Source organism: Macrobrachium rosenbergii, chromosome 3, assembly GCF_040412425.1.
Source record: "Macrobrachium rosenbergii isolate ZJJX-2024 chromosome 3, ASM4041242v1, whole genome shotgun sequence".
Lineage (NCBI taxonomy): Eukaryota > Metazoa > Arthropoda > Malacostraca > Decapoda > Palaemonidae > Macrobrachium > Macrobrachium rosenbergii.
This window is the reverse complement of record NC_089743.1, coordinates 78,349,086-78,371,223: the sequence shown is the minus strand read 5'-3', so window position 1 is coordinate 78,371,223 and position 22,138 is coordinate 78,349,086. Positions and strand designations below refer to the sequence as shown.

Genomic DNA, 22,138 nt, shown 5'->3' with positions numbered 1-22,138 from the left:
TTTCTCCAAATTTTTTCTCCTACTACTACTAGCCCTCCTACTTTTAATCCACATACTCCCGTGCCTGGTTCCCTCACTTCCGAACCCAGTGCCAATGCCAGTCTAGAGTCTAGGTTTGATACAGTGGTGAAGTTAGGTGCGTCCCTGAAGGCGTTTATGGGAAAACGTATTCATACGGTACCACTTCTCGCAAAGTGGCAAGTGATGGTGTTGTGCAAATGGAGGAGGTGGCTACTCGTCCCATCGGTTCTCTTAGACCAAGGTCACTGCCTTGTTCCCCTGAACCTGGGAGAATACATACTGAAAATCCAATGGAGGCAGAGGGGGTTGGCCCACAGGTAATTGCCCCTCAGTCAAACCTGTTTTGGTATTGGCCACTTGAAAGGCTTCTTGACAGGAAAAAGTGTTATGCAAGTGGAAGAGGTGGCTTCTTGTCCCTCTGGTTCCCTAGATGAAGGTCTTAGTCCTGCTCCCCTAAACCTGGGAGAAGACATGCTGGAAGTCCAAGGGAGGCCGGTGTGGTTTGCCCACGGGTTGCTACCCCCTCAGTTGAACCTGTTGCACAAATATCCCAGGTTTCGACAGACAGGCATCTTGGATGTGCACCAGCTGTCATCCGACTCTCAAGACTCCAGCCTGGACTTGGAAGTTCTTTCTAGATTCATCTCATCCGTTGCAGAGGCACACAGGCGACGTTGGCTGCTCTTCTCCACTGCCCAGTTAGCGGTTTAAGGTGCTGGGCACAGTCCGCAGTATTTCTGTCCTGAGCGTACTTCTGTTGGGCATCAGTAACCCATTTCTGACCGCAGATCTCCTAGCCTATGCAGCTCTCCTTCAGTATTTGCGGGCGAGCTTTCCTCCCTTTTTTGGCTCCAGCTAGCCATTGGTCTCACTTATCTTGACCTTCCTGAGAGGAGCCATCCAGATGACAGACCTAGGCTCCCTACAATGGTGCTTTCCTCGTCCGTCTTTCCTTCCTCGCACTTAAACTGTAGGAGGTTTCTTTCCTATGCAGAATGCTCCTTCTTCCTGGCGCTTAGTGTTTTCATTGGCGAAATTGTTAAAGACCTATTTGAGTTGTTTGAAGCTTTCAGTTTCTTGGACTGGATGGTTAGAGCGCTAGCCAAGAAGATTGAAGATCGCATGATTTAGTCGGAGACTTCCTCTCGAACTGACTAGGAGTCCTTTCTCATGCGGACAATACCATCAGGGATGGCTCTCTTGAACTTGCGGCTCTTTTCTCTTTGGGGGTTTTGAAGAAAAAGAGCCCAATAGAAGTCGACTTGGGATCTTCTGGCGCATTCTTCGAAATCCTCAGTGGGGGTTTTGAAGAAAAAGAGCCCAATAGAAGTCGACTTGGGATCTTCTGGCGCATTCTTCGAAATGCCCTGAGGATTCATCCGCATTTGTTCCTAAGACGGTCTTTCCTCTCCAGCAACATCCCTTTCGTGGGAGTAAACCCAAGTCCAGTCTAGGATCTGCTCCAATGTCTGCTTCTCTGCCAGAACTATCAAGAGGGGCTCAAGTCCTTGCCCAAGAAATGAGGAAGACGTCCTCTGTGCACAAGTGGGAGCCAGTCTTCACGGTTTGGGAGAAGTGGGTATCAGAGGACAGGAGCAGTGGGTTGTCAGGTTCTTGAGGAGGACTACTCCCTTCTGTTCATGGAGAGCCCCTCCTTTGGTCTTTTCTCCCATTGTTTTGACAGCCTACTCAAGAGGCTCGAAAAAGCTTTCGGCCCTTTCGGAGGAGGTGTCTTCTGTCCTTCGAAAGAGAACCATAGAAGAAGTCAAGGACATCTACTCAGAGGGCCTGTACTACTGTCTGTTTGTGGTCACCAATGTTGCAGACCAGTCTCAGCGTAAGCGCCCTCAATCTCTTCGTCCGACAGACGAAGTTCAGATGGAGACGAACCAGTCAGTCTGTTCATCCATTCACCTGGGTGATTGGATAATAACCTTGGATATGCTGCAGGACTCATGCTTCCACTTCCCCATCCATCCAGACTCCAGAAAGTAAATAAGGTTCATCTTCCAGGACACTCTCTCAGGAGCCCCCTGTCTCAACACCTGTCTCTTGTCGGACCCCCCCAGCGCCAACTAAATCTTCCAGTTTCGGGCTCTTTGCTTTGGCCTCTATGGCGCCTCAAGTGTTCACTTTAGTCCTCACTCATAAAGCTAAATGATTTCATTTAATAGGCATAAACGTCAATGTATATCTAGACGACTTGCATCTTCGATCCCCTTCAAGGGAGAAGTGCACGAAGGACTGGAACATCTCTTCCCTCAGGAACTGGGAATTATCATCTACCTTCAGAAGTCCCAGTTGGCCTCATCGCAAGAGACCCTCTATTTGGGGATGAGTCTCAAATCTTGGACTTTTTGGGCCTTTCCGTCTGCCAAGAGAATTGCCAGGTGCCTTCATACGGTCCACAAGTTTCTAGCCCCTTCGTTTTGCTTGGCCCATCAGTGGACGACCCTACTTGGGACTCTGTCGTCCATCAAGACGTTCGTCAAGTTAGGCAAACTTCTCATGTGAGTTGCGATTCTTCCTCAAGGTCAACTGGGACAGGGAAACACAGCCTGACACCTACACGTTTTCCATCATCCCAGAGATTAAGTCAGACTGACATGGTGGCGGTCCGACTGTAAACTTTCAGAAGGAAAGTCCCTTCACCCTCTGAGCCCAGACCTAGACTTCTATTCAGACTCCTTGGTTTTAGGTTGGGGGAATCCTCTTGGGGAATTGGGAAGTTAACTGGATGTGGTCGCCAGAAGAACAGAACCTTCACATCGTCAGAGAGCTGAAAACAATTCACTCACGACCCTAGTTCACAACAAGACTGTGGTAGTCCATTCAAACAATACCACAGCCCTAACATACATATGACAGCGAGGCAGTATTCACTCATTTTCTCTTTGCCAGACAGCAAGAGACCTTCTACTGTGGACAGATCAAATCGAGTGAGTTTAGTTACTTGATTTATTCAGAACAAACTAAATATTCTGGCGGACAAACTGAGCCATCAAAAATTAGGTCCTTCCCACCAAGTGGGTCCTGGATCCTCTGGTATGTCAGAATCTGCGATACTATGGGACTGGCTGATATTGGACCTGTTTGCCACCTCACTTTTGTTCTCTGGCCCCGGACCCTCTAGCATGGGCAACATATGCCATACAAGATTGGTCCCACTTGGACCACTATGCCTTTCCGCCCTTCAAGTCTTGGGCTCATCGCAACGTTTTGATGACTTTCTTACCCTGTTCTGGCCCATGAAAAAATGGTTCCAGGACCTGCTATGGTTGTTGGTGATCTTTCTGAGACTCCTTCCCCAAAAAACCGTGTCTACTCACTTTAAGAGATGCCAAAGGGTTGTCCGCTCTTGCCCTGACAGGCTTCAGACTGCCCGGAAGCTTGTCAGAGCACAAGGGTTTTCCAGACGCTCTGCAGAGGCTATTGCAGGATGCAGCAGGCGTTGATTTCCTAGCCGTGTGTTTCAGGCTACATGGGCGATTTTCCGAAGCTGGTGTCTCATACTCAATGTCTCTTTATCTGAGAGTCTGTGACCCAAATTGCACATTTCCTTCTCTATCCTAGGAGATCTAGGAATCTCCCATCCTCCACCGTTAAGGGCTATCGAGCTGTATTTAGCTCAGTGTTTAAACACAGGGATCCAGAATTTTGCGTCAATCCCGGTTCTTAACGACTGCGTCAATTTCTCTGATACGTCTAAACAAAAAAAGGAAGATCCGGTTTCCTGGAGCCTGGATGTAGTGCTGAAGTGGCTGATAGGTCCCTCTTTTGAACCCCTTCATTCCTCTTCTCCAAGAAATCCTACTTGGAATACTCTTCCTCGTGGCCTTGGCTACTGCTAACATATAAGTGAGTTCCAAGCCATCGATAAAGGGTAGGGTTTTAGTTTTCATGAGGGGATGCAGTTTGCTACTTTACCCAGGATTTTAACCAAGAACGAGGAATCTTCCAAGCCCTGGCCCCATTTTTTCTCCATTAAGACCCTGGGCTCTGAGAAAGAAGAGGGCTCTTTGTCCTGCCAGGGCCTTAAGGTATTTCATGAGCAGGATCAAGAAGGTCAGAGGACCATCCAGTAACCTCTGGTGCTCTGTCAAGAACCTGTCTCGCCCTCTGACCGAGAATGCATTGTCCTTCATGAAACACTTAATTTCTGAGGCACACTTCCATTTTGCAGTTGGCCTTCTGGAATTGTGAACTGGTCTTCGCGTCTCACTGTTTGAAAGAAGTTGAAACAGTGTTTGAAAGTTGCAGTACCTTGTGGCCATTATCAGTGGCTGGCATGGTATTGGGTGAGGAAGCATGGAAATCTCTTTTTCTCCTACTATCATTTTTGCCTTAGTAAGGTGTGTGATTTTTTCTGGAGCCAGAAATTTCAGCGTGCCTGGATTACCCACCAGTCTCAGTGGGTGGGTTGTGGCATTTTCAGTGTAGGTGAAAGTGTTGTCTGGTTGTCTTTTATATTGTTACTGCACCCAGGGCAAGGGCACTTATGTATGCTTTGCAAGTGATCAGGCCTGTCCTACAATGCAAAGCTCCCACTTGAGTAGAGGCGACCTACAGCTCAACTTCCACGCCACTACAGGTTAAGATGAGTACCAACCAGAGGCAGTATTCACCTGCAGTAGCTCTCTTACCAGGTAAGGAAATGACAAGCATTGTTTCAGTGTTAGCAAATTTTATATGTCAAAGTCATTACCATGACTTGATGTTTAGGAATAGAATATGTCCATGTATCCCACCCCCATTCAGTATGGGATTCAGCTATGTAATTACTTGGTAAATTACTTATATGAAAATGTCATTTTCATGATAAAATTAAGTTTCAAAAATACTTTGCAAGTAATTACAGAATCGGAGCCCACCTGTCTCCTCTCATGGACATAAGGCACAAAATACAATGAGGTTTTCTGCTAAGTCATTTCCAGTACAGTCATACGCAAACTTTTACGAGGTTAGGTTCCAGAACCCCTACACTTTAAGGCGTAATTTTCACCCTAAGTTTGTACGGTCTCTAAAATGTAAATAAATGCTTATTTCAAAGTTTAAACACTAAATGTGACCCTAATCATGCTCCCAAATTATTCAGCTAACTTTTAAATGGAAATTAAAATTACTGTAATTTCATTTAAAATTAGCTTAATACATTACCCATAAAAAATAAATGGTTGACAAAAAATAGAGTTGGAGAAATTTCTGTCTCCTACCATTGATCTATTTTTAGAAGTCTTCTCAATCTCTTTTTAATAACTTCTTCATTCTATGTCTCTTTCTCTTTGTTCTGAAATGGTTTTTCTGAAAAAACCATGTTTTTTATTTGCACTAATACAACTCTTAATTATTATGTCTCTATGTTTTAGAACATATTTGCCATACTAGTGCATTTACAGTTGTCAGATAGTACCAGGTAAATTAGATCAATTTAAACTATCTACTTTTACAGAGTAGGCATTACAAAGAAATAATAAGTTGTAAAAATGTGTGGCGCTAATTAGAGAGAGAGGTGTCCGTGCCAGAGGTAAAAATTTTTATCAATTATTGCAGACCGAGAGAGAGAGAGAGAATTGTCCTTACTTGAAATATCAAGTTAAATTATTTAGGAATTATTATAGAGACAGAGAGGATAGCATAGGGTGAGAGAGAGAAAACGTTATTCTTACGTTAGATATCAAAAGATAGAAATTCAGTATTAAACTAATCTTTAAATGAAATTAAAGTTACTGTAATTTCATTTTAAAGTTAAGCTTAACCCTTAAACACCTGGACGGTATCATATGGAAGCTAAAATTGTCTGTTGGGTGCCAAGTGAATGTACCCGTCGTCGACTGCAAAAATTTCAACCTTCGGTCCTTTGACTACGAAACCAGGAAATGGTCAACGCAATTGTAGCTAAAACTCTTACATTCTAGTAATATTTCAATCATGTACCTTCATTTTGCAACAAATTGAAGTCTCTAGCACAATATTTGATTTATGGTGATTTTGAAAAAACCTCACGCCCATGCGGTAACTTCGGCCCGAAAAATTTCAGAATTCTTTCGTCATTTTGTAAGTAATTTTTGCACTATTCTATATTAGCGTTACATAAAGTTTTATATATGAAAATGTCGCATTTCATGTAAAATACAACAAATACAACCCATGGTTGTAGCTTTATCAGTTTGGAAATATTTTTCACATAAACCACGATAACTGCTAAAATTTCAACCTTCGGTCAACTTTGACTGGACCAAATGGTAAAAACACAATTGTAAGCTAAAACTCTTAAATTCTAGTAATATTCAATCATTTACCTTCATTTTGCAACCAATTGGAAGTCTCTAGCACAATATTTTCGATTTATGGTGAATTTTTTGAAAAAACTTTTTCCTTCGTCTGCGCCAGAAATTCTTTTTCATCATGTTGTCGTAATGTTTGCACCGTTTTATATTAGTCGTTTCATAAAGTTGGTATATATGGAAATGTATGTAATTTCATGTAGAATACAATAGGAAATAACTCATGGTTGTAGCTTTTATCAGTTTTGAAATATTTTCATATAATCACGTAACTGCCAAAATTTCAACTTCAGTCAACTTTAACTCTACCGAAATGGTAAAAAACGCAATTATAAGCTAAAACTCTTACATTCTAGTAATATTCAATCATGTACCTTCATTTTGCAACAAACGGAAGTCTCTAGCACAATATTTCGATTTATGGTGAATTTCTGAAAAAAAAAACTTTTTCCACGTCTGCGCGCCGGTAACCGCCGAACATCTCAGAAATTCTTTTGTCGTTGTCGTAATGTTTGCATCGTTTACATTAGTCGTTACATAAACTTCTATATATGAAAATGTGTGCAATTTCATGTAGAATACAACAGAAAATAGCTCATGGTTGTAGCTTTCATCAGTTTTGAAATATTTTCACATAAATCATGATAACTGCCAAAATTTCAACCTTGGTCAACTTTAACTCTAATCGAGATGGTCAAAACGCATGATTGTAGCTAAAACTCACATTCTAAGTAATATTCAATCGATTTAACCTTCATTTTCTAATAAATTTAAAGTCTCTAGCACAATATTTCGATTTATGGTGAATTTGAAAAACATTTTCCTTATGTCTGCGTGGTAACTCTGCTGAACATCTAGAATTTTTGATCACGTTGTCGGCTAATTTGCACCGTTTATATTAGTCGTTACATAAAGTTTTATATATGAAAATGTTTTTAATTTCATGTACAATACAACAGAAAACTCATGGTTGTAGTTTTTATCAGTTTTGAAATATTTTCATATAAATCCACGATAAATAGAAAAATTCTACTTTGGTCAACATTAACTCGGACCTAAATTGTCGAAACTGCAATTGTAAGCTAAACACTTACAGTTTAGTAATATTCAATCAATTAAGCCCATTTTCAACAAACGGGAAGTCTCTAGCACAATTTTGATTTATGGTGAATTTTTGAAAAACGTTTTACGTCCAGCGTTCTTAATTCGCCATCATTTTGTGATAATATTTTCTCTGTGTTGCTTTGATCATTTTACAATTTGTTATATACCAAAAATCATTGCATTTTAGTGTACAATACAAAGAAAAACAAAATAACTCCGTTTTTTTAACTCTTTTGTTCACAGCGATTTATATAAAATTATATATGAAAATTTTTGTTGCTGTCATATATTTCAATATTTATATATGATAATATTTTTTTCATTTATGATGTTGCATACTAAACTTCAGGCAATGACAAAAAGGAGCCAAAAATGAACTCTTAATCTTAAAAACTACATGTTGTGATTTTTTGAAAAACTTTCTGCTTGGCGCTTAACTCACCCTAACGCTGCCGGCATAGGACGTTTTTGTAAATAGAGGCTAGGCGTTTATGGGGGTTAATACATTACCCTTAAAAGAAATAAATTGTTGACGTAAAATTATAGGAGAGAGGAGGATTAGTACACAGTTTCTCTCCCATTCCACACTGATCTATTTTTAAAGTCTTCTCAGCCTCGTTTTTAAAGGCTTTATTCTATCTCTTTCTCTTTGTTCTGAAATGCTCTATGTCTCTATGTTTTAGAACAGCATATTTATAGTTTGTAGATGGTACAGGTAAAATTAGATCGATTTAAAATTATCTACTGCACCAGTAAAGGCATACAGAGAAACAGTAATACTTGAGAGAGAGAGAGAGAGAGAGAGAGAGATAAACAGTTGTTCTTACTTAAGAGAGTGAAATAGATGCATGGTGGCACCTTGTCTTCTGCTTTGCCAACTTCTGTCGCCTCAGACTACTTTTCCTACAGTCTCCCCTTCCATCCAGTTGGAATTTCGTTGTGAGGAGTCGGCTGCTGTCACCCCGACTCGGCAGCTGGTGGAAGAGGAGTTTTAAGTCAGAAGTCTCCTTAGGTCTTTTGGCGTTTGCTGGAGTGTTGCGCTTCTCTTTATCCTCATGTGGTGGAGGAAAGAAGTTCTGTAGAGACTAGGTCTCTGTTATCTTCTAGAATTTTGGCACCGTTAAGTCTTTGAAGAAGCCCAAGCTTTCTCCTTCAGTTAAAGCACGTTTTAATGAAATATCTCTTATTCTGGCGCATAAAGCTTCCTTCAAGCCAGCCAGCTCTAGTCCTCCTGGTTTTATGAAGTTGTGGAGAGTAGCTTCTTACGACACAGGCGTGTTATCGGCGCTTAAACTGTTTTTGGTTGGTTGACAATTCTGATTTCTTTGCTTGCCTCAATCCTATGAAGAGAAGAGCTCATGAGATTGGCAAGGTGCTTTGGTCTAATGTAGAGGCAGAGACTGTCCAAATCTTTGTTTAGAATTACTGTATTGAAGTCTTGTCTTTTGCTGAGCTTTCGCTTACTGCTATTGCCGCCTCTCTGTGCCAACTGAAGGACTTTCTGGTGCCAGTGGGTATCAGAGCTTGGGTGGAGTCATTAGAATTTTTGACTTGCCCGGACAAGGCTGTTTCAATAGGACATGGCAGGTGAATGTTCTTATGCTTTCTCTAACTTGGTCTTGAAGAAGAGAGAACAATAGTGCTCTTATCTTTCATCTAGGGTCTCTCCTACTCAAAAGTGGCAGCAGTTATGGTTTCCCCTTGGATCTCCTTCTTAACCCGTCTAAGGCAATAAGGGAGGATATTTCTGTACAGGAAAATAGGAGCTTATCAGACAGTCTTTAAGGCAAGCATGAAAAGGCCTGATCCTTGTCTTCCTTCTGGCTCTCCAGTTAAGATTCGTTCCTCATCGTCTCAGGACTCGTCTTTGGCTGCTAAGACCTTTTGTAGGTCCATATCAGGGTTTGGTAATAGCAAAGCTACTAAGGTTTTTAGAAAGAAATGAAGATTTATGTCCTCAGGTTCCAGTAGGAGGCCGACTGTAGGCCTTCTGGCATGTTTTGAGAGACTTGGGAGCAGAACATTGGGTGGCGTGGTGGAGGTACTGAAGGAAAGCTATGTAATTCCTTTTCTGTCTCCTATCCCTTTGATGTTGTCTCCAATTGCTTTTCCATCATTTCTTTATTAGTGGGAAAAGCTGCTTATGCTTTAGAAAGAGCTGGCAGCAATTCAGAAGAATGACTGGATGATATCAGTGGACATGCAGAAAGCTTATTGCCACATTACGATAAATCCTCAGTCACGCAGGTTCCTGTGATTTGTGTTTGCCAGGAAGACATTTTAATTCAGGGCACTTTGCTTCTGCCTGTGTACAGCACCTAAGGTGTTCATGAGAATTTTAGCGCCATTAGGGGGATGGTGTCACCTTCTAGGAGTGAGACTTCTGCTCTATTTAGACGACTGGCTAATGTTGGCCAAGTCTTTCATTGGAATTCTGAGGGCCAAGGATCTGTTACTTTGCCTGGCTCAGTTGCTGGGCATTATGATCATTTACCATAAGTCTGCCCTGATTCCAACTCAATCCATTCTCTGTCTTGGTATGAGGATAGACTCTCACAGTTTTCAGGCTTTTCCATCAGAGAAAGGAATAGACAATTTCTTAACAATTCCAGGAGAATTTCAGCCCTCAAGGAAGCTTCCAGCAAGACAATGGCTATCTCTGCTGGGACACATGACATCTCTGGAAAAACTTGTCAGGTTAGCAAGGCTCGGGATGTGGCCAGTTCAGCTTTATTTGAGAGAAACTTGGGACAAAAAGTCTCTGCCAGACTCCCGTTTAGTCTTGGTCCCATTAAGTCTTTGGGAGATGTTAGTGTGGTGGAAGGATCATCAGAGACTGGGGACAGGGTCATCCCTGGGTAATGAACCCAGACCTCACCTTGTTTTCAGACACATCATTGACAGGCTGGGGAGCATGCCTGGGAGGTCATCAGATGTCCAGGATATGGTCGCCACAAGAGAAAGAGTTGCACATAAGCACATAATCTCGAACTGTTGGCTGTATGGAAGCTTCTCCTTCAGTGTGAACACCTAGCAAGAGGAAAGGTCATAGCAGTATTTTCAGACAATACCACCTCTTTGGCATACGTCAGAAACCAGGGCGGCACGAGATCGAAGTCAGTGTTTCTGGTAGCAGAGAAGTTGCTTCTTTTGGCCAAAGCTGGGAACATAGTTTTGGTTCCACAGTTTATTATATGGAAAGACAATGTTTTGGCGGATCAGTTGAGCAGGAAAGGACTAGTCCTACCCACAGAAAGGGTGTTACATCTGCAAGTTTGCCAGTTGCTGTGGAGTTTGTAGGAAGCATCAAATGTGGACTAATTCACAATATTGATGAACAAGAAACTACCAGTGTATTGTTCTCTATGCCAGGACCCTCAGGCTTGGGCAGTACATGCATTTCTTCAAGATTGGTCCAACCTAGATAATTACACTTTTCCCCTTTTGCAGTAATAAGGAAAGTGCTGAACAAGTTTCAGGAATCAAACCATTGCAGAATGACTCCAGTAGTACTTAGGTGGTATCAGAGACAATGGTTTCCGAACCTTCTAGCTCTTTCGGTGGATCTCCCTCGTATTCTTCCGTTGAGGAAGGATCTGCTCAGACAACCGAGTTCCATGCGGTTCCACTAAAGCTTCGCATGCTACACTTAACTGCTTGGAGACTCCTGACTGTCTCCTCAGAGTGAGGGGGTTTTCTCAAGTATCTTGGAGATTTATCCTTAAGTCAAGACAAGCAACAACCTTGGGCTTGTATCAGAGGCAGTTCTTTGTTTACTGCTCCTAGTGTTGTTCTAGAGGGATTTCCGGCACCCATACCTCTATGGACAACATCAAGTCCTTTTGATTTTTAGATTACAGTCACACCTCTTAAAACCAGCATTCTGTGGTCTGGAAACTCACATGGTTCTGCTTGATTTTGAATCAGCCGCCATTAGTTTCGTTGGGTGGCCATGAGGGCGTTGCCACACGTTGTTTACAACTTCCCGATAGCAAAAATTTGGCTATGTATCGTTTGTTTTTATGAAAATAATTGTTATTAATGAAAATGTGTGAAGTCATGTATGTTTTCGATATTAACTTTAAATGAATATATATATTTTTTCAAAGATTCCACTTGAGAAGGCTCCACCAAGTCAAAACTTTTAATCAAAACTGAAAAATTTGGCAACGCTAGAAATCTTTACTCTTAGAGTGCATGAAAGACTTATAGGTGATGCGGTTTTGATAATATCTTTTATATAGCTGTATGGGCTATTTACCCATTCGATACAGCAATCATGAAATCAGATGATGCTAGAGGTAAGAAGCACAAGCATAAATCTATCTATGCTAGAAAATGTTTCTCTAGTAAGTGAATGTTTAGCGTTCATTTTCATCAATAGAAGATGGTGTGCTTTGTTTACATTTTGATGGCGAAGTGTCACAGTACACTGAGTGATCACCAAAATTCATTCTTTATTTTTGTCATTTCATTACCCTTTACAATCAAAATAAATGACAAAGAAGCTATTAGCAATAAGTATGAAGATAGTAAATTTAAGAGCCGAAAGTCACCGGTAATATTCTGCAGATTCTGAGAAAAGTTAAGTAGTTGACTTACGGGTAGGCTAACTCTGAAATGCAGGCTAAATGTGTTAAATAAAGTATATTAGTTTAAAGAAAATTATACAGTATGAAGTTATTAAATGATAAAATAAAAATATATGAGTAACAAAATTATAAAAAGCGGTGTCAGAACTTAGTCAAGTAGTAGACTAAGTCGGCAACTAGGTTATTTGTATGTGGAATTTAAAACAATGTTTTCATAGGGGTTTCATTTTGTTAGGGATGTATTCTATATTCTGGGATTTTCTGTGGTCCGGCAGTGGCGTGGTCCCATGGCTCCCGGATTTAAGAGGTTGAACTGTTGTAAGAATCTTTCTGTAGCTGCTATTTGAGGGTATAGATCCATGCTTTCCTCAGTTCTGCATCATGTGCAATTGGATATTTCTAATGACCCAGACCTTGAGATGTTGAGGTCATTTGAGATTGAAGTCCCCAGAGTTCAGTATCAGTCTCTTTTGTGGAACTAGTACATAGTTTTAAAATTTTTATATGCCAATCCATATGAACCTTTGGAACCTGCTTCTTATAAGTTTCTGACCATGAAGACACTGTTATAGTAGTGCTAGGGACCAAAAAAATCTCCAGTTAGGTAGGCTTTTGTAAAGGAGATGCCGTTTTATCATGTGTGCCTTTGTTAAGGGCTAAGAATGATGTCAGGGCTAAGCTACTATTGAGAACAGTAAGGATTACAAATTTAATCTCTTTGGTGGGGAATGAAGACGAGGCTCTACTCAGTCCTGTTAGGACAGTTAAAATTGATTTAGATAGGTTAAAGCCTGTAAGGGGCAGAATATGTATTTTGTGGGGTTAGAAAACCTAACACTCCGTTGTCTAAGAATGCGATGCCTTTTTTTTTTAATAAGCATTTAAGACTAGCGCATGAAAAACTAAATCCAGATCTCTTACCTTTATTGAAGGTAAATATTTTTGTCGAAACTTCGACAAGAGAGATTGTACTTTTCTGCAAGTTGTGGTACGATTTTATGTATTCTTTTTAAATTTACGTAAAGTGGAAATGATTATGTGAGAAGAAGGATATTATTTTGTTCTGTTTATATTTAGTAATAAAAGGGTTATTTTGGCTGTTTAGTGTATTAATTGTATGTCATAATGTAATAGTGCAACAACTACTCGGCATAGGTTGTTTATCCAATAGTTAGTCTAACATTTGATGTTGGTCGGTGGCGGTTGTGAGAGTCAGTCTCATCACAGCCTTGATGCAGTGTAGATCAAGTAGGGACTCAAGAAAAGGGAATGCAGCCATAGTTGTCGGTGCCTTCAAATCCACTTAAGTATTCCTTTTCATCTTACAGTTCATTTGGGGAAATTCCTTTAGGAGATATGCATATCTTCCTTTAGGAGATATGCATATCTTAATGTAAGGAGAGTTTCTTGAGGTGTGCTTTGGATGAGGGTTACGAAGTAGGGTTTGTGCTCATGCCAATCTTATTCTACTGTAATTCAAGCTAGGAACATTGAATGTGCCAACAAAGTTTATATTGCTTATGTTTTAGATTAATATACACAACTCAATGCAGTGATTTAAGTGCAATTTGGAATAACACTTGAGTGAAGTAACCTGGGTGTCGTAGTATAAGACTTAGGCTACGATTAGGTTAGTAAGTTTTGAGTCGTTTATGCTATAGGATAACACTTAGGATTTGAAATGCTCTACTTATTCTGAATGAGTCGTAATAATTTTCATAGTGTGAGAGCAGTTGCTACTTCATTTAGTGTTTTGGAGAATTTGTCACTTGAGGACATCATTAATGCCGCACAGTGGAAGTAAGTTATCTTAAAGATGTAGAAATTGTGTTAGGAAATTGTAAAGCCCTTAGCTTGCTGGTAGTAGCAGGTAAAGTCTTGAAAGAGCAATCTTTTAGACTCTTTATTTTAGTCCTGGATGTTGGTTTTCTAGGGAGTATGAAGGTACATTTGTTGTTCAGGAGCGTAACTTTGTATCATAGGTATTTATTTGTAGTTGACTCTGGTTTTTTGGGCTTTTGGACTCAAGCACAGGGGTGTCCCACCACTGCTTCTATTTATTCTGACCAAAGGTGAAGCAGTTTTCTTTACAAGGCTGCTCTTGACTGCACACACATTAGAGCCTTGCACCCTAAATGGAATCCACCTTCTGGCAACAGTATTATCCAGGAAGGATTCCAGATCAGGTAAGAATGTTTTGGGTTTCATACAGTAAGCTCTTAGCTCGCTTGGTTGAGCAGAATTTGTCTAGCTGCACTACCCACCATCCTTTTTCTCAAATGTGGGAATGAGCTAACTTTAACCGTAGGTAAGATTCATCCCAAACAATATAAATTTTCATAATAAAATTTGTTATTTGGATACTTACCAAAGCATTAAAGTAGACCCCACCCAGCCTCACCACACTTAATGGGCTGTCAAGGAGAATTCTGATGAGTAAAACATTCAAACACATTTGGTGGAGAACATGTGAGCTAGACAGTCTTCCAGTTGAGCCAAGCAATCTTCTTTTGTTTGAATACTGACTCGCCTATCGGCGTGGAGATATAAGCCAACTTTAAAAGTAGGTAAGTATCCAAATGATAAATTTTATTATGCAAATTTATATTCTTTAAACATTATTTACCTTAAGATTTGGTCTTGTAAATTTAAAGGCCCACACATTAATTTCACTCTTGCAGAGCATTTGGTGTTGGAGGCTTAGTCTTTTGAAATGTTCTGTTTTTTTATTTGGAAAGGGTAAAAAACATCCAGTTTAAATTGGAATTTTAGTGCCAAATTGGCGTATGTACTTTCTTGGCACAAATTATTTAGCCTCTCACAGTACAGTAAATAAAAAAAAATCCCCCCCCCCCCAAATAACTGGCTAGTCCTGTAACATTGGATAAAAAGGATGTTACTACTGCGTTATGACCTTGCAGTACACCCCAAACATCAGGGGTGCTTGAGTTTGCAGGTCTTTCTCTGCTGAGTACAGTTCGTTATTTTAACATCGCCAACTTTATGAAATGATAATGTGGAAGGCAGACTTTGTCTATACCTGACCCTCATACATCTTGAAGATGGCTTCTTAACATTGTCTTGTTTCCTCAGTTCCACTGTATATGTTTTTCTCCAACTATTTTGTGATTCTGTCATCTGATTATTAAATTTTTTCGGTACAAACCCATTAATTGTAAAATATACAGCACTGATGTATTGTTCTTGATACAACAGGGTGGTGATACTTGGAAAACTTGAACAGAAATGGTCTTATGATTGATGGTTTTATATTAGAAAACATGCTTTTGTGTTATTATATATTTTTTAAATGATAGATTTAAATATTTATTTTTATTTTTTGGTAGTTTTTTGGGAAGCTGAATTCAGCATGAATTTGTAGTCTTCTTTCAGATAGAAAGATGAAATTAAACCCCTGTGCTTTACATTAAAATTTTTAGCTTTTTATAGTAACTGTTGCTGCTTAATGCACAAAAGTGTTTGTAATAGATATACTCTTATCTTTTTTATTTCTAGGTTCCTATCAGTGGTGATGAATACCAAGGTGTACAAGGGAAAGTTTTGTTGGCTGGTGATGTTGTTGAACCAAATGGGTAAGTGCTGTCTTTCCAATACAGCTTGTATGGCTAGAAATTTGTAAAACTTCTGGATTCTTACTACCAATATCTTTATACAGTATCTGTGTAATTGCTGTTTTGGTCATTTTTGAAATAGCTTTCTTGTATGGAAAACAGTTTATTAGCAAAAATATAGACCTTGATGACTTTTAGCCAAGAGGAGAGTATAAATCTAGATTAGAGTTAAAATTTAGTAGAAACACAAACTTTATCCAGATTACCCACAATTTCAAATGGAATGGTTTGCTTACATTAGGCATAAATATAGTTTGTTGGTGGCATTATGTGTTGAATTTTTCCTAATTCACAAAAGTTTTGCTTTACCCCATCAATTAGGAAATTAACGTGGCTGAGAAAATGCAATCATGTATAAGTGTTACTGTGAGAAATGAGAACTAAACAATTGTATAGCATAGGAATTGGTGGTTGGTTATGTTTTTGTGTTTAGAGTTTTTGTTAATGTTCAGAATGTTGTCATAGCTAATTTAGGCCCTTAACTCCTTGTGTTTAAGAATTTTTCCGTAATGTTCATTTGTAAAATGTTTTGTACCAAAGTATGAATTTATTTTCAGCGTATTGCAAGCTCCAGTCCAGGGTTTACCTCTTATCAGAGATAACCAGGTTGTCACAGTCAGATTTCGGGACCCATCATATCCTGAGGGCTTTGTCTTCCCATCAAGGAAACTTGAAAATGCAGAACCCCCACCACGTGTACTGAAGGGAGATAATGTAGGCTCAGGTCCTCCTGGAAGTTATCGTCCACAGATCGGCTTCAGCAGAAATTTGCCTCAAGCATCCCTTGGCGCTGCTGGTCATAGAGCTCTAGGGTAAGTTGTGAGATTTTTTCAGTGTTTTTTTTTTTAAGTAATTCAAAAGACTTCTTGAAAGGTATTTTGGTATAGTTATTATTCCTGTGACATTTGCCAGGAAATTCTATTTCTTCTAAGGTATTTTGGTACTGTATAGGTATTATTTCTTATGACATTCGTCAGGAAATTCTATTTTTTTATACAGTTTAGTAAAGCCCTTATTATTCATATTAAAGATTAGGTGGGATTGTTGTAAAAACTATTTTATTCTACGGTTTTTGTTTGTTGACCATGGATGCTTTGGATATGGAATAACTGCGTGCATTTATGAAAAAAAGTGTCATACAGTATGCCATGCATGGTATAGTATAATATAGTATAGTATAGTATAGTATAGTGTTATAAATTAATTTAAGCAGGACCACACAGTCACGTTTCTGGACTCATAAGACTCACCCAAAGGACTTGTTCTTGAATGAGAGTTAGAATGGGAAAAAGTTAATGTAGAATAGCTAAGCAGCAAGAGACCTAAGGAATTCCTTGAAAACTGAGAGGCAGAAAGCAGAGCACCTGGGGTTAAAAGGATGTTGCAAAGAACTTTAGTACGCGTCTCTCTTGAGGTATGCTCTAAATGGTACCCCCTACATGGGTGCCTTGCCTGGCACACAGTAGATAATGTCAAAGTTTCTTTATGTCCCAATGACTATAGTTATATAATAATAATAATAATAAAATAATAATAGTAATAATAATAATAATAATAATAATATATCAATAATGATAATAATAATAATAATAATAATAATAATAATAATAATAATAATAATAATAATAATAATAATAATTTATATATGTATGTAAAACAAGTCTTTCAGTAATGATGGAGTTTAATAATGTAGTTTGGAAATAAAAGAAGAGAAACCTTTCAGTGGGAAGCTCTACAAGTTCTGTTTTATCTTCCTATTTCTGCTCAGTCTGGTTATACATTTTGGTCAGACCTGATTGATTTTTTCTTTCTGCACATAGAAAATGATTGTTTAGTAATGTGCTTTTGGTCTTTGGTGTTACCAAAGACAAATGTATCTTGTTCCATCTAATGTTATAAGCAGTAAAAGGTTGCAAGTGATGTTCTATAGCATAACATTCTAATATTGAAGTGCTGAGAGTGTTACTTTGCAGAGTTGTTGAAAAATTGGAACCTATTTTGTGAATTATGAGTTTCATCACAGAGTGGTTGTTGTGATGAAAGGATGATAATGTGATTAAATTTACCTTTCAATTTAGTTCAGTGTAAGATGCAGAGAAACTAACTTTTAATTATTGAAGTTATCAAATTTAGCTAAGAGTGAAGAGTTAACTGCCATTTGTCGTCTTGGAAGAATGGATGCTTCAACAGTGTCCTCTTATAATGCAGCAAGGTGATATAACACCATTAAACAAATAAGTATTGGCAGATCTTTAATGCTAATTGCTGTAATGCATTTACATTATTGCTATTTACTCATGAGTTATTGCTGTAGTGAATATCTGAGTAGGTATAACTCCACAGGAGCTTTAGAAACACAATTAATGTTGGATGCATTGAGCGTTAATAAAATGTAATGGGATTGGAATGAATTGGTGTTTGAAATTTTATTTAATGGCATGTGAGGTCATTCTATTGATTGGTCTATGTCTGCATACATGCTTTATGACCATGTATCACTTGTTTCCTTTGATGGCATGATTGAATTTTGACATTAATAAAATGAGAAGACCCAGACTACTTGTATGAGAACCGTGAGAATATAGGCTGGAGATGAGTGGAGATCTATGGAAGACAGAGGAAAGTAAGGGTATGAATAACAGAATTACATAGAGGCCCTTTGCATCATGTGGCATTAGTAATTGCAGTTAATAAAATATTTCATATAAGTAACTTTCAAGTAAACATAGCTATAGTTTCTAACTCACACGGCAGCCTTATATTAGGAAATCGCAGTAGCACTTCGATTGTTTAATGTAGAGGACAAGCCCCGCCTACCAATGGGAGTACTGGGAACAACTTAGCAGATAACCTCATTCTGTTTCTGCCAGTTCTCAAGCTAACATTGGGGGTTTGCCACAGTTTTTGCATTGGGATTTTGGTTGTTCTTGACTGGAATTTAGTGAAGTATTGTTGCTTTTTTATGTAGCCTTCAAGCTTTGATTAGCTTTCAGTCAACATTGTAGCTTTTTACGTTAGGTTATGTCTGGTTCGAGTGTATCTAGTTTTCGCTGTTGTAGTGAAGGTTGTAAAACCAGGCTTACTAAATCATCTTATGATTCGCATACTATTTGTAGTAAATGCAGGAGGCAGGTATGTGCTAAGGGGAATACTTGTGATGAGTGTAAGGATGGGGATGAGAAAAAGTGGAAGGTTCTTGAATCTCATCTTGATGAGCTTGAAAGGGATAGGAAGAGAAAGGCGGCCTCTAGGGCCAAGAGTAGAGCTTCTGTTAGTCTAGATTCTACCCCTAAACCTAGGTCAGATCTTAGTCCTGCTATTCCTCCTCCTCCTATTCCTGCTTTTTCTCCTGTTCCCAACCCTCCTACTGTCAGTCCACCTACTCCCTTGCCTGGCTCCCATGCTTCCAACCCCAATGCCATTGCCAGTCTTGAATCCAGGTCCAATAAAAAAATAAACCTGGTAGTGCATACTGTGTTGAGTTAGGGGCATCCCTGAAAGTCCTAATGGACACAGTATTTCAAGAGAAAGTGACAAGTGACAGTGTTGTGCAAGTGGAGGAGGTGGCTACTCATCCCACCATGGATGAAGGTCCCTGTCCCCCTCCCCTAAACCTGGGAGAAGGCATACTGGAAGTCCAAGGGAGGCTGGTGGCGTTTGCCCACGGGTAGTTGCCCCCTCAGTCAAGCCTGTTACACGAACCCAGGTTTTGACAGACGGCCATCAGAAAGGCGTGTCTCTGGATGTACGCCATTTGTCATCAAGTTCTGAAGATTCTGATAGTGATAGGAGGCGCAGCAAGCTCTTTCTCGATTCATCTCGTCCATTGAAGTGGCACGCAGATGACATTGGCAGCTTTTCTCTGCTGCCTGTTAAGCGGTATGAGGAGGCAACTCGGTGTCCACAGCCTTCCTGCAGCTGCGCTGTGGATCCTTATGTTTTTGCCTCGGCCCGACTTCTTCCTTCCGCATGGGATACTCTGGAGACATTCTCTCCTGAACGTCCATCTGTTGTGCGCCCGTACTTGGCTTCTAAGCCCCCAGAGGACCATCTCAGATACCCGTCATCCTTGTCGAAGTGCCTGTCTCCCAGAGCATCCAACGGCAGCTCCCGAGCACCTGGTGCCAACCTTTCAGCACCTGTCTACAGTTCCTGAGTGCCAAGCACCCACCTTGGATCAAGATGATCCTTTATTGGTGCCCATCAGGCAGCAGTTATCTGAAATTATGAGCTACTTAAGAAAGCACCTGCCTCCAAGACTGCTCATGATTTGTCCCCATCTCCAGTCTCTTCTGAAGAAGAGGAGCTTGACCAAGAACCTGCTCCTCCTTCGGCATATGCAGCTCTTCTTCATTGTCTGTTGGCCAACTTTCCTTCCTTTTTTGCTCCGGCTGCCCCATTCTCGCTTGCATCGACCTTCCTGATGAGGAGCCTCCCAGATGATAGCTCTAGTCTCCCCAAGATGGCTCTTTCCTCGTCTTCTAAGAAGGCTCTCAAAGAAATCGGAGACTAGCTTTCTGCCAAGAGGGAGCAAAGCGGGGCTTCTTTCACCCTTCCTCTCTCACACTTGGTACAGTACATAGGAGATACCTTTCATACACCACCAGGTAATCTCCTTCTTCGGCCTTCATGTCAGCGAAAATAATATTTTCGTCGACAGAGCTGGACCACCTTGTAAAGAACCTTTTCAAGGCGTTTGAGGTCTTTAGTTATCTGTACTGTACGGTTGGAGCCCTTGCCAAGAAAATTGAAGACTACAAGGACTTGGATGAAATCTTTGCTTCAGATTGGTTAGGAGTTTTATCATGTGCAGACAAGGCCATCAGGGATGGCTCCTCTGAACTTGCAACCCTTTTCTCTTTAGGGGTTCTGAAGAAGAGAGGACTTTGGTGCTCCTTTACCACCAAAGGAGTCACACAGTCCCAGAAGTCAGCTCTCTTATTTTTGCCTTTAGATCTTCCTCACCTCTTCCCTCAGACAGTAGTGAGGGAAATTGCTTCGGACCTCCAGAAGAAGTCCGCACAGAATCTCCCAAACACCCCAAGGATTTGTTGTCATATGTGCCCAAGACAGTCTCTCCTCTCCAGCAGCATCCCTTTTGTGGAAGCAAACTCAAGTTTCAACCCAGATCCCGCTCCAGTGTCTGGTTCTCAGCCAGAGATATCAAGAGGAGCTCTCCCAAGGCTTTGCCTAAGAAATGAAGAAGTCCTTCGTGCGCCAGTAGGAGCCATACTTCTCCATTTTTTGGGAGAAATGGAGTCTCAGAGGGGCAGAACAGTGCATCGTCAAGGTTCTGAAGGAGGGCTACCCCATCCCCTTCATGGAGAGCCTTCCTTTAGTCACTTCTTCCATCATGTTGACGGCGTACTCAAGACGCTTGTAGAAGCATTCGGCCCTTTTGGAGGAGGTATCTTTCCTCCTACTAAAAAAGTTAAGTATATCTTAGTTTAACCAGACCACTGAGCTGATTAACAGCTCTCCTAGGGCTGGCCCGAAGAATTAGATTTATTTTTACGTGGCTAAGAACCAATTGGTTACCTAGCAATGGGACCTACAGCTTAATGTGGAATCCGAACCACATTATAGCGAGAAATGAATTTCTATCACCAGAAACAAATTCCTCTTGTTCTCCACTGGCTGGTCGGAGATTCGAACTCGCGACCAACAGAGTGGTAGCTGAGAACGGAACTCGCTCACCCAGGGGGGGAACTCCCTCCTCCTACTAAGGAGAGCCATAGAAGAAGTCGAGGACTTCAATACAGTCTCTTCGTAAGGAAAACTAAGTTCAAGATGGAGACGAACTAGTCAGTCCTGTCATCCATTCACCAGGAATTGGATGATAACATTGGATATGCAGGATGCATACTTCTATATCCCCATCTACCCGGACTCTGGGAAGTATCTCAGTTGTCTTCCAGGGCAAAGTCTTTCAGTTTTGGGTTCTGTGCTTCAGCCTCTCTACGGCACCTCAGGTGTTTACTCAAGTCCTCGCCCCTCGTGCAAAATGGCTTCATTTAATTGTCATAAACATCAGTTTTTACCTGGATGACTAGCTTCTTAGATCCCTTCGAAGGAGAAGTGCATGAAGAACTTGCAGACCATTCTTCACCTTACTGAGGAACTAGGCATATTCATAAACCTTCAGAAGTTTCAGTTGGCCCTGATGCAAGAGATTCTCCGTTTGGGGATGATTCAGTTCTCGGACTTTCAGGCTTTTCCATCCCCCAAGAGAATTGCCAACTGCCTTCAGATGATCCACAGTTTTCTAGCTCTCTCGTCTTGCTCGGCCCATCAATGGATGAGCCTACTAGGGACGCTGGCGTCTATCAGGACGTTCGTCAAGCTGGGCAGACTCCATATGAGAGTCCTCCAGTTCTACCTCAAAGCCAACTGGGACAGGAAAACCCAACCAGACTCTGTCGTGTTTCCCATCACCCTGGAAATCAAGTTGGACCTCCAATGGTGGAAGACTTTTGGAGGGAAAGTCTCTTCATCCTCTGAGCCC

At 40.5% G+C, this 22,138-nt stretch overlaps 1 protein-coding gene across 2 annotated transcripts in view; it reads left to right on the top strand.

Annotated features, from left to right (window-relative positions):
- The window catches only part of Rat1 (5'-3' exoribonuclease 2 Rat1), a 178,871-nt gene that overhangs the window by 84,259 nt on the left and 72,474 nt on the right, over window positions 1-22,138 (top strand). For both annotated transcript variants that reach the window (XM_067082928.1, XM_067082917.1), the window contains exons 13-14: window positions 15,518-15,594; window positions 16,191-16,445. In XM_067082928.1, coding sequence (XP_066939029.1) covers window positions 15,518-15,594; window positions 16,191-16,445 — 332 coding nt within the window. The remainder of the gene's footprint in view (window positions 1-15,517; window positions 15,595-16,190; window positions 16,446-22,138) is intronic.